General features: G+C 40.6%; 1 protein-coding gene across 1 annotated transcript in view; it reads left to right on the top strand.

Moving 5' to 3' along the window:
- il1rapl1a (interleukin 1 receptor accessory protein-like 1a) overlaps positions 1 to 15663 on the top strand; it is a 135765-nt gene that overhangs the window by 119000 nt on the left and 1102 nt on the right. The window contains exons 6-10 of the mRNA XM_053328433.1: positions 5178 to 5310; positions 9356 to 9501; positions 11676 to 11822; positions 14405 to 14575; positions 15439 to 15483. Coding sequence (XP_053184408.1) covers positions 5178 to 5310; positions 9356 to 9501; positions 11676 to 11822; positions 14405 to 14575; positions 15439 to 15483 — 642 coding nt within the window. The remainder of the gene's footprint in view (positions 1 to 5177; positions 5311 to 9355; positions 9502 to 11675; positions 11823 to 14404; positions 14576 to 15438; positions 15484 to 15663) is intronic.

The raw sequence follows: 15663 nt of genomic DNA, 5'->3' as shown, positions 1-15663 counted from the left end.
CTGTATCTAAGTTCTCGCTCTGTGAAGCCTAATTAAACCAAATACTGTAAAATCAGCTAAGCATGCCCCGCCAGATGAGTTGAATCAAAGCACAATTCAATTGATAGTCTCACCAGTCACTTGCTTAGTCATTTCCTCACACTGATTCATTCATTCATCTGGCCACGCAATAACAGGCCCCACTTCAGGGTTAGCATGTGTTCCTCTAGCCTTCATTTCTCTATGTGATTTCTAATTATGATTCTTTTTTGGACAGCATGGTGTCACCTTCTGTTTATATCTTTATTTGCTGTGAATACAATCAGGGACATTCAGTAAGTGCATTTTTGAATGCAGTTCTTATAAGTTGTTTTAGACATAAGCTAAATAAATGTCATGTTATGTGATGGGCATAGTACTGCGGGTATCATTCAGGTGGAATGATACAGTCTCGCTGACAGTATCACGCTACCTCACTGATGAGCAGTTGGTGGCAGTCAAGAAATATAGCGGTGCACAAATGAAAGAAGGAGGACAGTTGTGATGGAAAAGCATTCAAAGTGTTTATAGACTTCAAACATGCACACTATGTTTTTGTGAGAAACAGGAAATGTAAACATAAGTTTGCTTGTTTGCAGTAATACTCCACAGGGTAGCTTTAAGTTGCTCTTTAAACAAGAGATTTATTATTTCGTTAGCATTCAAAAACTACATACCCCATGAGGCTTTGATAGCACTCGAGAAGAAGACTCATGAGATATGGTGTTGTTCAATTCTTATGAAATAATCATGTCATAATTGTTCAAATAATGAAGTTAACTCGCCAAAAATATGGAAGGAAGTCCTAGTTTCAGCTTTTCAGACTGACCGAATACAAAGGGGATACAAAGTGAGAACAGAAAGAAACGGTAATGATTTAAGAGGTGCTGTATTATGTACACGATATTATCACATGTGTTTTATTAGCATGATATCAGTATTTAGTTTTTTTAAATATTGTCAGTACAGATATATCACAACGCTACTGATGAGAATATAGTTTTGTGCTGCAGAGGCTCTGGGAACAGAGGATGGTCTACAATAGGGAATAGGGTCTTTGATGCTCTGTACAACATGACCTATCAACTCCAATGCACACCCAGTTATAATTAGGTTCAAGAGTTATTCTTTCAAATAATACTGTCCTCTAGCACGTATTCATCTGTAGCTTTCAGTGGACCAGAGTAGGAAGTCTGTAAGACTCTCAGAGGATCTGGGTTGAAATAAAAGAGAGAGTAGATCTTAAGTCTCATTTCCACCAGGCGCTGTGACCAACTCTCAGCCTTGGGGAGGATGTCAATCACTCCCATTACATGGATTTGTTCCACACCCACGCATGCGTGAACGCAAAAACAACACAAAGATATGCTCGTATAAAGAGCACACTTACTCATGCTCTAGTGCTGTACAAACCTCACATTTGACTCAGCAGGGGATATTCTTCACACTGAACCTTGCCAATTCTTCTGATAGCACATTTATTCGTGAACTTGAAACAATGATTTTTCACTTAATGTCTGAAAGAAGGTTATTTGGGAATAAGATTTCCTGTGAAATCTTATTAGTCTCTTTTTTTAGTAGTGTGTTGTATTGTTTTCACAATATTGAAATCTCACTGTAACAAAAAAGTTGCTGTCACAACAACTGCAGCTGATTATTCACTACACAGAGTGAAACACAAGTGTACAAATGTCTTGTGAGGTTAGTTGTGTTTCCACGTGGCCATCTGTTTTTTACTCTTCTTCTGATCTCTGCTTTGTTGGACCAACACGTTGTTTGGGAAAAGCCAAAATTTGACCATGCTCACATCTTTGTGATTGTCTGGTCTGAGATCTGCCTGCACATGTGCACAAAAGTTACCACCTCAACTATTGTAATATGATAATGTCTCAGTGAGGACTAGTTCAAGTTGAGACACCATTTCTTTAGGTCATAGGGTTAGGGTTAGGTAAGAATATCACAGATTATAATAATAATGAAACTACTCTGACTTTGACAAAAGGAGAGAACAGAGAGATTTCAAAAGCTGCTCCTCCTACCCTGTAACATGATAGTGTGCAAATGATTCACCTCATTGTTCCAGTCCTGGTTAATAGTCTTCCTACCATCTGCTCCCATCTGCTCAAAGTTTAACCGGCTCGGCATCATTGTAGTGCTGGCTCAGAGGCTAATGATAGAGTCATGCGAGCTGTATGTAAAACGGTCTTTTCTCTACGCCTGACTAATATTGGTAAGTCTTTTCCAACAGCCTTGCAAACACAGTCGCTCAGCTGCTCTTCACCCTGCCAATTCAAATTGCAGCTGCAGTTACAGGCTGTATGTGTAACACCAACCAGGAGAGAATAAGTGCTATTTTAAATGTCTTTGCTGTCGTTTTACCTGTACCCTGGAAAGTTGTGGAAATAAAGGAAGGGGACTTGCTTTGACCATGGGTGTATTAAAACATGTATTAATAATGTATGAATATGTAGCAGAGTCATCCTTGCTGCCAATGTATCCCCATGGCTAAATGTGGTACAGCAACAAAAAAAAGAAAAAAAAAGAAAATCTCCTGCAGCCCTGAAAGCATTTTCCCCATAGACCACTGCAATAAAAGACATGTCTGTAAAACTGTTGCTAGGATATCTCTAATAGCACACAAGATTTTTTTTTAAATAATTGGGTTTTTTTAAATATAAATTGTATTTAATAATATGAAGTTTGAATAGTTTTAATATGTGTGACATCCCAATGTAAAAAGTCATTTGTGTGTCTAATAACTAAGAATACAAAAATCTGTATCTGTATGTACTGGATGAGCAACTGTCAGTGAAATGAGTGGTCATCATCTTGCAACATAATATCCAGCTCTGTTGTAACACCACCCACTAATGTTTGTGGTGGTTGAAGAATTAACAAATGTGGACTTGAGAGCATTTGGGGGAGTGCTGCTCTTGGATTAGATTTAGATAGCATGAGGCCTTGGACAATTTCCTGTGATTCCCGGTGAGCTTCCTCCCCAGGCAGCGGCTACTAGCAGCATGACATTCCTGGTTTGCAACTGATCTGTGGGATAAACTAACAGCACAGGGGAGACTGATAAACAGAGGTAAAGGAAAATGCTGCATCTGCATCACACATAGTAATACACAGTTGTACAACCTGTAATTTGCACAGTATGGTTACCTGTTTGCTGTACAAATTATAAAGTCTGTTTGTACATTTAAGTATTGCACCGAAACCTTTGCGTGAGTGTGCGTATGAGTGTAATCACACACGGGAGGTTTATATTTCGTAGGTACAGCATGTAGCCTTTGTAGAGCCCGACTATGCACAAATACCAAGCTGAGAGTGGCTGTTGAACTTTGGAAAATGTCAGCCGCTGCTACTCACAGACACTACTATCAGTTCATAGCTGGGTGTCCTCCCGTCCTCCTGGCCTGCACTTAAAACTTTCCTTGTGCAGAGAGTGACCTACTGAAATCTTTTGAAGCTCTGTCTGTGTTGTGGTGTGCGCAGAAGGAGCACAGGAGATGCATGCCCCTAGTTCAAACAAAAACAGTCTTTAAGAAATAAAGTTACCAGTTTTTCGCTGAAAACATGTGTTCTACAGGTCACAGACAGTGGCTTTTTAGAAAAAGGTGCAGAGCTGTTAGTGGCGTGCGGTGCGATGGGTTGAATAAGTGGCTGAAGAATGTAGTGAATCCCTGTAAATGTAATTCAGTCAAGTAAAACAGTCCTGCAGTAAATCCTTTAACATTTTGTTTGGGCTGTGTCAAAAGAGGAGTACATGCAAATACATATATAGTTTTATTTATTTATATGTGCATGTGTGTGTGTATGAGTATGTGTATATAGTAGTATATAGTAAAGTCCTGTAGTTTCCTCCTACATGTACATACAGTATATCCTGCACTAGGCTGTGGGGAGCTGTCCATGGTGCTGTAACATGCCAAGCATTAACAACAGTTTACCTTTCAGTCACGCTCATACATCCTGGGGGAATGCGTACAACCGCCCCCGCCCCTCCCCGCCTGAGGGAGCCAGTCACAGCACCAGCTCTCCTGAGAGGAGCATCCTCTACCGTACACTACACTGAATTATAAACCTTCCTGGTCTCTATGTTGTTTACATGTTGCTGTGTGGTTCACTGGGAGGCAGCAGCATGTGATTGCTGCACCCCAGGCCCTTCGAGAATGCCACTTCAGAGGAATGTAAAATAAACATGTGCCTAGTACATGACAACAGTGCCTTATCTTTACAGTATGTGCATAGTTCATGGACACTGAAGGTTTTGCATCAGTGGCAAAAGGGGACTCTTTATGCCAACTTTAATCATGTTGCACCAGTGCTACATGCAACATTTGGTTTATTCTTGTTATCTACCTTATCAGTTATTTTGAGCCTTTAATCTCTCTCAAATAGGAAAATAACACCACCTGTATTATCTAAACCAAACCTTTTTCTAAAAATTGGTACATGTAGTATCACATTTCTTTTACTTGTCCTCTCTGTTGAACCCAGGAGATAATCACTTCACAGAACAAAGACCTTTTTGGTTCCTCACAGACAATTATTACACCTTCCACATATAAACTCTCAACAAACTACATTTGTTGACTCCTGGCCTTCCTTCACATCCAGCAACAGCTATAAATGAAATAACATTATTGTCAGCCTCCTCTCACCTTCCTCCCATGGATACACAGTCTCGAGGGGCGTTTTAAGAAGCTCTTGAGTGCCCTCGTGTGTTCAGTACAGTTCACCAGCTGTCATATCAGTATAAGTGTGTGCTATTGACATGAGGAAAGCTTCTTCTGAGATCTAGCCTGTCTGCTTTAATCACAGCTGTATATCCTTCAAGGTGAGTGAACGTGTAAGTGTTCAACGTACACGTCCACTCATGGGACCACTTTTGATGTGAGTTGTGTGCAAGGTCAGTGTGTGTGAATATACGAATGTGTGCACAAGCATATGTGTGTAATACACAGTCGACAAAGAATTGTAAATCTTCATGTTTCCTACAAAATAACATGAAGAGTTTCTGTTGATGTCACTGACTTTGAAGGCGGTGGTATGAAATGATGCGATCTTTTATGGGCCACGCACATGAAACACACACCTTTAACGAGCCAGCAGGACTGTCAAGCATGACAGCGTGTCATCTCCTGTCTTTGCAGGAAGTGCTTTGAACCTGACTTGCCGGGCGTTTTTCGGATACAGCGGCGACGCCAGCCCACTCATCTACTGGATGAAGGGAGAGAAGTTCATAGAGGATCTGGATGAAGAGAGAGTCCAGGAGAGTGAAATCAAGTAAGAAACACACAGCTGGAGTTAAAATCATTCCATCAAGCATGGCAATAATGAATAATGATAATGAGAAATTCACTTGAAAATATCAAAGGACTGACGGTTTTGCATGTTTTAGCCCATTAACTCCAAATTGCATTACACTAAACCAACCATTTCCCAAAGATTTATTCCCTCCTTTCCAAGCAGCTGCTGGTTTCATTTTATTTTGTTACAGTATGAACATCATGCTTTTTTTAATTGACATTATTGTCCTGGAAATTCATTTGTGGGCAGGTGGAAATCCCAGCATAACTCACAGGTGTCACATTTATATCATGATACTCATCCTTGATGCGTCATAATGTTTGTGATGTTGTGTTGCCTCTTGGATTGGAAACTTTGTTGTTCAGCAGTTGACTCTCAAGTCAGGGATGTTCAAGTGTCCTTGAATGCATCAAAAAAGAGGGTTTTCAAAACAGCCCTTTTGTGCATCTGCACTACCAGCTCTGACAAAAAAGTGTTTAAAATGAATGAATAAAGGTGTAGAAATGTAGGTTGTGATGGAATATCTGTCTCAAGAATGTTTCAAGCCACTGCAAAATTATGTTTGTAGCATACTGAAATATGCTGCTACATCGTCACTATGGAAACTATAGTATGTTCCTTAAAGTTATTGAATGAAATGAACTCTCTTCTCTTCATTCTCTTCAGGTTCATGTCATCGGTGCTAGCAGCTGGTCTCATTGCGCTGATCACCACCTGTTTTAGTTTTAGTGGAGCATTACTGCCATGATTAATTTTTTTTTTTTTGTCAAAGCATAAAAAACAAAAAGTGAAAATACTGTTATTAAAATAAATTTGACATTAAATAATTACACACATATGATACATGAACACACCAACCTGTCAAGAATCCATTTCTTACTGTGTGGCACACAGTAATAAATAAACTTGTCAGTTTAACTGTTGATTGTTTCTCCAAGTACTGTAGAGTTTGAGTTTGTTTTTTTCTGGAGTTTAGATGAAACATTTGGGGAAGAATTCATCAGTTTTTTGTAGACAGTGGTAGCCATACATCCATTTCGGTTGTTATAACACACACCAGTTTGTCTCTAACTATTTTCTTTCCATGACACCACTTCTTTTTTCTTCTTCACTCCTCTTTAACTTTCTGTTTGTCTGCAGCAGAACAGGACGCACATCTGTTGGTTTATACTCCCCACTACACTAAGATATACAAATATGTTTACAGAATAAAAAAGTCTGTGCCCTGTTTTCCATCCTCATACATGTAAATCTTTTCTTTTTTGCATGTTTAAAGCATTTAAAAAAGCTAGTTTATGCACCTTGCCTGCTCGCCTCATCTCCTACCAGCCTAACATTGTAAAATCTGTCCAACAAGCCTCCCTTCCAGGCATCTAAGACATTTAAAACAAGCTCATTTCCGTGTCTCTCCCTCCTTGTGGTGTAACACATTTAAACAAGTCCATTCCCCGGCCCATGTGCATGTTTCCCATTAGGGCTGTTTGGAGAGGCTGCAGCTTTGGGGAGACAGCCCTGTCAGATGGTTAACAACCGCCATTTTTCACACCGCAGCCACTATCACTATCTCCCTCGTTGCACCCACCTATAGCAGCATGCAGATTGGCCATGGGGAGCTGGGAAGGGAGGAGAAAAGGTGGAGAAAGAGAAAGTAACAAAGACACATACTATGTGGTTGTGAGTTTGTTTGTACTGTACAACTGATATGAATATGCAACAGAACCAGATTTCATTTTAGCCACAACTCTCCTGTCTTTCTCTCTCTCTGTCTCTCTCCATTACTCTTCAACACAAGGATTCCCTGAGGGGTTATCTTTTCAATTATTCATACTGATATTTCATGCAGCAGATCAATAATGTATTTGATCGTACACTTTCTGTTGCTGATGCCGCTACCTTAGGCTTTTTTACATCCAGCCAATGCCTTGGATTTACTTACATAAAGTCAGCCAGATATACGGACCGGGCAAAGATGGGGAGCGATGGAGAGAAGGGATAGGAGAAACTAAACATGAACAAATTTGTGCTTACCCCACAGCCAAGCTGTCTCTCTTCAACATGATACATCGGGCACGTTTCTAAGGGTTACCTCTCTTCTTCAGCCTGGCAGTCGCACACTTTTAGCTTTATTACTAATGCATCAGCAGCCAAACTTGAGTTTAGAGGAGAGCACTCATACCTTGGGAGTTTCTGCAAGCATTTATTTACCCAACTCTCAGCCTATTGATTTGGGGTAGCTCATTTCTATGGTAACCCAGGTCCATAAATTCTCATTTGTGCAAACAGGGACAGGGCTATTGTTGTTATCATTGCACGGATGACTGGACATTAGCATAGCATGCAGAGATTAATAAATTAGCAAAACAAATCTCGCTCTGTATAATAAAGGACCTGATCGATAATGTTATTGACCTTATTCAATTGGTGTTTTGCAGGTGTACGTTGAATTGAATGAATAAAAGGAATGCATTAGTTGGAAATTGATCACTAAATGAGCAAACGCAGAGGTTTCACTAATGAGCAAGTAAGAGAAAATTGAAAAGAAAATGTGCCTGCAACAGCCAGAGTTTCAGAACACGTTGACAGTTCACTCATTCGGTTAAATCTATATTGATAAACTCAGTCACCCAAAGAAAAGTAGAGGAATTTTACATTTATAAGATTTACATGGAGTACTACAAATTTGACACTTGCTTTAACACATTTCGGAACATTTTCCAGTTATACACAGTCTGATTGAAACTCACTCCTCAGCCCACATGTTATGAGCTGTCTTCCAGGTCTGACCTTGCTCTTGTTTTCTGACCTTGTTATCCACCTACTCTAACTTTCAGTCCTCATCATCTCCATTCGAGGCTCATGTATAACAATGATGGTTCTTATCCATCAGGTTGTGTGGCAGCAAGCTATGCTGGCTCATATACTGTAAAACGGGAGGCTTCAAAGAAACCCACCACTCCCTGGAGAGATATGAATTATTCCCGTGCCTCCTTCTCCCAGCGCTCCAGCCTCCAAACATTGCACAACAAACTCGGCTGAAACTACAAATATCATCAGCAGTGCCTCAGTCTCTCTACGCAAAGCTCATGATACACTTTCAATTACTGACGCCAAATCTCCCCAACAAGCTGTCCTTATGTGCAGTTTATCAGCTTGAAGGCGTGAGAGAAGAGTGCTGCTTGAGAGTCAACATCCCCCTACACACACACACACACACACACACACACACACACACACACACTCCCCTCCTTTCTCATCCTACTCCTCCTTCTCTACCACATGCGTAGCCTTTATTAGCACATGCAGTTGATGACACAACGCCCCGTGCACACATGCTCGCTCGCTCGCTCGCTCACACTAACAGAGGAAATCTCTTTCTCATTTGCACTTTGTTTCCTCCAAAGTGTCATTTGTGCTGAGGGTGCTGTAAAAAGTGGGCTAAGTAGTGTGTCTAAGGTATGAGGGAGCATTATCTCCCCATTCTCTCCTCCATCAGGCTCAACCAGCCCAGCCAGGGACACTCATTTACTTTATAGAATATTACTTTCTCTCCTCTCTCCGTTACCATGGCAGCCGCTATAAAAAGATTTTCTTCTCATCGCCATTGTTTGATCCCCCCCCCCACCCCACCCCACCCCTCCACCCTCCCCTGCTGAGGAAGAGCCCTTATTGATTTTCATTTCTCATATGTTTTGAGTGCAGAGAGAGAAATTAACATACCATGAAGTACTTACAGTAAAAGGGCCTCGCTGAGATGCAGAATACAGAAACATGCTCACGGGCATTTTTGTCGCTTAACCCTCGTGTATTGCAACACAATATGTTCTGTGATTGCTGCATTCCAGATCATGACTCTTAAAGCATCACACGTGCTGCCTGTCATCACATTCACACGCACTGATTATATATGTTCTGTACTTGCACAAACAAAGGGAACGTGCCATGTCTTATTTACTCTTTCCAAAGTTGGTGCTACAGAGAAGCATTACTTAGTGTTTTTGTTTAATCATCTTTTTTTTTATAGGATTGTCAAGGAGCATCTTGGCGAGCAGGAAGTGGCCATATCCTTGACAATTGATTCACTGGAGGAGGAGGACCTAGGAAATTACTCCTGTTACGTGGAAAATGGTAATGGCCGTCGCCAAGCTACCATCCAGCTCTTCAGGCGAGGTAAGGGGTTCTTTGATGTTTGCTGTTGCCACCTTGAGGACTGCAAACCCAAAAGGTTTCCTCAAAAAGTGACTTAAAGGCTGGAGAATCATCTTATTTCTAAACTAAATGATGAATGAAATATTACAAGCCTCACTGAATTTAAAATGGATCAAATGATCAGAAACATGACTCCAAATCAGTGCTAACAATGTTCTGTATTTTCTGGATGTGTAAATAGGCCACCATTTGTTTGAAAATTCACCTTATCAACTTTATAAGCTGATAATATATCAATGCTTTCTTTACAGCTTGTTTCCAATGCCCACAAGTGGCCAAAAGTATTATTGCAGGTTTTAAGTGTACATGCAACAAACATAAATGTGTTTTAATGCTTGCTTCAGGTAATGGCTAGTTCTTTGAACACTGGTCTTTGTAGACATCCCTTCATATCTCCAAAGACCTCACAGAATGATTTGCACTTCCTTTCTGATCCATTTGACCTTTGTTTTTTTGTTCTTCTTCCATCCATGCTTGTGTTAACAATGTGTGTTTGGGCTCCATTTGGTTTTGTTGTCAACCTCCTTCATGTGTGCCAGCAGCTGTGCAGCTATTTTGGCTCTCTAGCATGACTTGTCTGAAGCTCTTTTCATGCACTGGTTGTCACCCTACAAAGAGAGGTAATTTGATGGCTGTTTAAACAGCAAATTGGGCCTCAGCTTTACCCAACAGGCCAGTAAGTTCGGCATACAATTACATTTTAGGTCTTTATCTGTCTGTCTCCCCACTTTCTCTGTGACCGTCTTTTGTAGATATCCTATTTCCATTTGAGCGGGCTTTGTAGGCTGTAGACAGCTCAATTGAACTCTCCTCTGTTCGGCAGTATTTGTGAGGAGAGGGATGCTGAGAAAGACTTCAAGTCAAGTCACTCTCTCATCCTCTCTCTCTCTCTGTATCCATCATTCTCACCCACATTATTCTGATGTTTATTTCATGTTTCCCCATTCTCCCCGAATGTATCACACATAAGCCCTGCAGCAGGTCTACAGATGTCTCTGCAGGCTGACTTTCCTTTCAGCTCAGAGTAAAGAGAGAGGTGGAAAGAAAAGTGTTGGTCAGTTAAACATAAACAACTTTAGAGTTATAGAGAAGGTCTAGATCACATATTAGAAGTACAAAACAACAAGTGATGTCTTTCTGAGTTGTTGTTTATGAAAGATAATAAAAGATAATGTGCCAGCTTATATATTTAAGGGACTACTGTCATTACAGTTATTACAGTCATTATTTAGTCTGACATTATGTCTTACAATAAACCTATTTGAAGTAAACTACACGTGGTCTTAAACATGCATTTGAACCTTTAACCGTAATAAAATAGATCTTTTATGACTTAATACTGATACTACAATGACTTGTGAGGGTATTTACCTCAGCAGTGTACATAATGTGTGATAATATAGACAGTGCATTGCAGTTGCCATGGCAGCCGTACCATGTTCCAGCCCACAGTGACAGAGATATAAGGTGAATCTGTTCTAGCTGAGCCAGCCAGGTAAATGCTGCTTTAATACACAACATAACTCATCCTTCCCCAAGCTGGGGCCTCTGGGGAGATGGAGAGGAGATAATAGAGAAGAGAAATGAATGGAGAGAGAGAGGGAGAAGAGAAGGAGGGGAGGGGGGGTGGGGGTTGAGAAGTGAGAGATTCAGAAGAAGAAGAGGTGTGATGGAAAGAGGAGTAGGTTAGATGAGTAAACTGTAGCTTCTTGTTTTGAAAAGGCTTTCATCCATGTCCAAAATTGTCACAGGTCCCATCATGGAAGTCAGCCAAAGTGCAAAGCTGTGTCATTTTTGTGCTGCTCCAAAGGAATGAACCCGATTTCTCATCATCTCCTTTTTTTTTTCCTTGTGTCTCCCTGCACTGCTCCCTATCATTTTTCCCAAACTCATTATGAGCCTCTTGTCTCTTCCCCCTGAAGATTAATGCTGCTTTGCTCTGAAAATACTGATGATTGTCCACTCTTCCTGCAAATTCAAATGTGTCCTGAGTTAAACTGGGAACTTGTGAGGAAAAACTTCTTAGTCAATTCATTACAGACATAATAGTAAATATATGTTTTACTGTGATTGTCTCAACAATTCTATATTTATAGATATGTTTTGGTCTGCATGTGTGTGTGTGTCCATCTCAGCAGAGCTCATGTACACCGTGGAGCTGGCAGGAGGGCTTGGAGCAATCTTGCTGCTACTCATCTTCCTCATCTCTCTATACAAATGCTACAAGATTGAGCTGATGCTTTTCTATCGGAGGCACTTTGGCAGCGAGGACGTGGATGGAGGTAAAGATGGTGCAAAGCATCACAAAGAAATCCTTACTTTGTCTCCGCCGGAATACCTTGAACCACCGACCTCTGGTATTCACAACTTTTAGGCCTTTTTAGATCAAAATGTAGATGTTAAGCAGGCCTGTTTGTTTTCATAGAGGTGAATGTGTCTGTTTACCCCAGTGAATATGGTTTAATGTGTGTGTGTGTGTGTGTGTGTGTGTGTGTGTGTGTGCGCGTGTGTGTGTGTGTGTGTGTGTGTGTGTGTGTGTGTGCGTGCGTGTGTGTGTGTGTGTGTGTGTGTGTTCTGCCATTTCCTCTCTCTCTCTCCCTCAGCTGTTGGGATAGAGGTGCACGTGATTGTGTGTGTGTGTGTGTGTACATTGCCGCAGCGGCTGCATAGGGAAGAAACAAGATTTTCAATTTGTTGCCCATTTAAAAAGAGATCAGTCTCAATATGTCATGGAATAATGCCCAGCCTCTGTTGCGGAAGGCCAGATAGGACAACATGGGGACTGGGCAGGCTCGGAGCTCCTTCCCCGGGCGACAAATAGCGTAAACAGCCTGGAAATTGGAGGGCAACTTTTTGTTTTCTCTAAAGAATATTGTTAACTTTTCATTCAGTTAAGGATTTGTCTGTTTGTGTCCCACTACGTTCTCCTCTTGCTTTGTATTTTCTTTTCAAAACATTCTGGAAAAACTGAACTCATTTTTGAAACGTTGGATTGTTTCTACAGTAGCATGAATTATCTATTACACGCTGTTTTGTTGACTCAAACTTCCACATGATTAAGTCATACCGTCAGGGACCACTGATACAAGCTGTTTTTGATTTTCCAAGTTTGCTAGGTGGTTAATTAGCAAGGTTGGTTGCTAATTTGAACGTGTTGTTTGATGTTGGGATCCTATTGAGTACAGCCCTGGCCTTTCCAGTGAATTTCAAAGCTGCATGTGCTCCTCAAAGAGTTTGTGAAAAAGCCCCTCTTCCCTTTTTGGCTGGCCCACATTCTAGTTTCTACAGAGAATAATGACTAAGACTTACTGAACATGTCACCAGTTCTGCTTTTTTATCGTCGTCTATTTTCTGCCTTTTCAGTTCTTCCCACTGTCTTCTGGGAAATCATGTTGAGGTGGGGAAGAGGGTGTTCACGAATCATGATTTGGATGTTTTTGTATCTACCCCCAATTTATTTCTCATGTACACCTTATGGCCAATATGAACACCCCTGTCATCATGCTTAATTTGAATTTTTGTTCTGGGGCTGTTTTTCATGTTACCTTTGCAATTGAGGATGATACAGTGATATTTTAGACAGCAGTGTGCATCAGCATTTCAGTGAAGGCCCTTTTCTATTTTAGCATGACATTGCCTCTATGCACAAAGCCAGGTCTATAAAGACATGGTTGTGTCAGTTTGATATGAAAGACCTTGATTTCAGCCCCATCCAGCACCTTTGAGATGAATTGGATTGCTGACTGTGAGCCAGGCCTTATCACCCAACATCAGGGCCTGACCTCACTAATGCTCCTGTGGCTGAATGGGAGCAAAATCCTGCAGCCAAAATCTGACAGAAAGCTAAAGAAAGATAAAGAACAGAAAAAGTAAACTGGCACAGTGAGGGGCAATCTCAATTATTTCATCTTGTATGAATGTAGCATTTGCTGTCAGATTAAGTTAGACTCAAGACTACATTACCGTAATACTGCATATTCAGTTTCAAAACAAGGGAGTTTTCAAAAGTCATTCACACTCTATATCCTTTCAAATACTGACCTCTGTATAAATTGCTTTATCATTTAAGAAATTCCTTAATAATAGAAATGATAATTGATTTGTTAAAGAGGACCTATTATTATTTTCCTTATTTTCAGCCATGTACCGTATCTAATGTAACAATGTCAGATTTTCATTATTAAATGTGGCCAAAGTGTCAAATAATGAGGGGCAGTCACACTGAGCCGTTACTTTACCATTGATCATTGTGAGTGTCTCACTATGACACAGCACTGCAAAGTAAAATAAATTGTTTACCTGCTGGTTGTCTGCAGCCCTTCATCAAACATCATCATCACTGTAGCTGTTTCTGCTTGTATTATTCCTTCCTGTATTATTTCTAACTGATCTGCTGAACAAAGAGCTCCAACCCTAACCTGTTGTTGTGTGGGCTAGTGGACTACCGAAGCTCTGCTAATTCAGTGAGGAACACGTTTAATTTCTTCTAAATTAAATAAAAGTCTCCCGTTATTAGTAATTTAAAAGCTTTTAATATAATGCAGGTAAGCAGGAAATGTTGGGTTTGGTTTGCATCAGCAGTAACTTAACACAACTCTGATATGACTGCCCCTCAGCAGGCTTCCTGAAAACTGACAATCAGAACAGAAAGGGCTTATTGGGAAGAGACAGGAGCTACGGCCGGCTGTACAAGATAAATAGGAAGGGTTTTATTAGCTGTGAATCAAATAGCTACTTTTGTGGAGTCCTCAAAATTTTATGTTTAAGTTTTTGAGCCATTTTTTGATTATGCCATAAGGAGTAAAGAGTCCATCTTTTTTAAAAAAGCCGCTCCCTGCTGTTTCTCTCTGTTGGCTTTTTACAGAAAACAAAGACTATGATGCGTACCTGTCCTACACCAAAGTGGACCCTGACCAGTGGAGTCAGGAGACCAGGGAGGAGGAACGCTTTGCCCTGGAGATTCTCCCTGATGTGCTGGAGAAACATTACGGCTATAAACTCTTCATCCCAGATCGAGACCTCATTCCAACAGGAAGTAAGCACCGTGGTCATGTGATGAATTATATTGGACTGTGAATGGCATTTACTGTTTTGTGTAGCGTAGTTGCCACAGTGTTTAGAATATTTCGTCATAGTTTTGAAGCGTTTGTTGTTTGTTGTTTTGTCTTCAGTGTTGTTTTTCACTGTCACCGTCTTGTGTTTCAATGTTTGGTGCTGTTGAGTTAATTCAAGCAGAGTATAACCGCAATCACGAGTGATGAATTGATGATTTTCCAAATTAGGGAAGAAATAAAGGGCAATATTCAGTCCAATGCTGTCTTTTTTATTATATCCTCTGAAAAAACAAAAAAAATAAGACCATTCTTCACTGGCTGTTCCTATACTATGTACTACAGAAATGGTAATATAGTGAGCACTGGGGGTTAATATAATGAGCAAATTTATCATCTTCCCTGGTTGTCATCCATGAATTTATAAATCCATGAAAATTCTTTCTGAACATATTCTCATGCGTGCTAACTCTGCTGAGCCCGTAGTACACAGTGTGCTCTAGTTAGTAGTGATGCTGTGTGTTTGTAATGTAGACTTCATGTGGAACAGATAAAACGCAAACACATCCTAGCTGGTCCAGACAGAATTAAACATCAATGGGAAATGTGTGAAGGCTCCGAGCCCTGCTGACTGAGCTGCCTCTTTCCTTTAATCAAAAGAAAAGTGCTGCCAGCATCAGCACCAAGCAAAATCATTGTAGATGAATGTCCAATCAGGGAAACATGGTACGTGAAATAAAAGATGAGTGAGAGGAAAGTCGGACACTTTTTACGACTGTGTTGAGAATGTTTCTGTGTCTGTACTGTGTTCTCCCTGTGACCTGAATGTGAAAATGTTTATGTTTAGGTCTCACCAATGAGCATTACCAGGATGACACACGACTCTTTGGAGGTACTCGCCCTCAGTCTTTTCCTCTTGTATCAGCTGCTGTCATTTTTACCTGCTCCTAGGAAGTTTCAAAGAGGCGCTTAGAGTGACGCTGTTATGTTATCTGATATATCAGGCCCAGTTCAATAGACAGCAACTCAGCCTAATCTTATAGACTGTGCAGCTTTATCAATCATCTCCAGC

This window comes from Scomber japonicus, chromosome 11 (assembly GCF_027409825.1).
Source record: "Scomber japonicus isolate fScoJap1 chromosome 11, fScoJap1.pri, whole genome shotgun sequence".
Classification (NCBI taxonomy): Eukaryota; Metazoa; Chordata; class Actinopteri; order Scombriformes; family Scombridae; genus Scomber; species Scomber japonicus.
The sequence above is the reverse complement of the archived record's forward strand: the minus strand, read 5'-3'. Positions and strand labels throughout refer to the sequence as shown.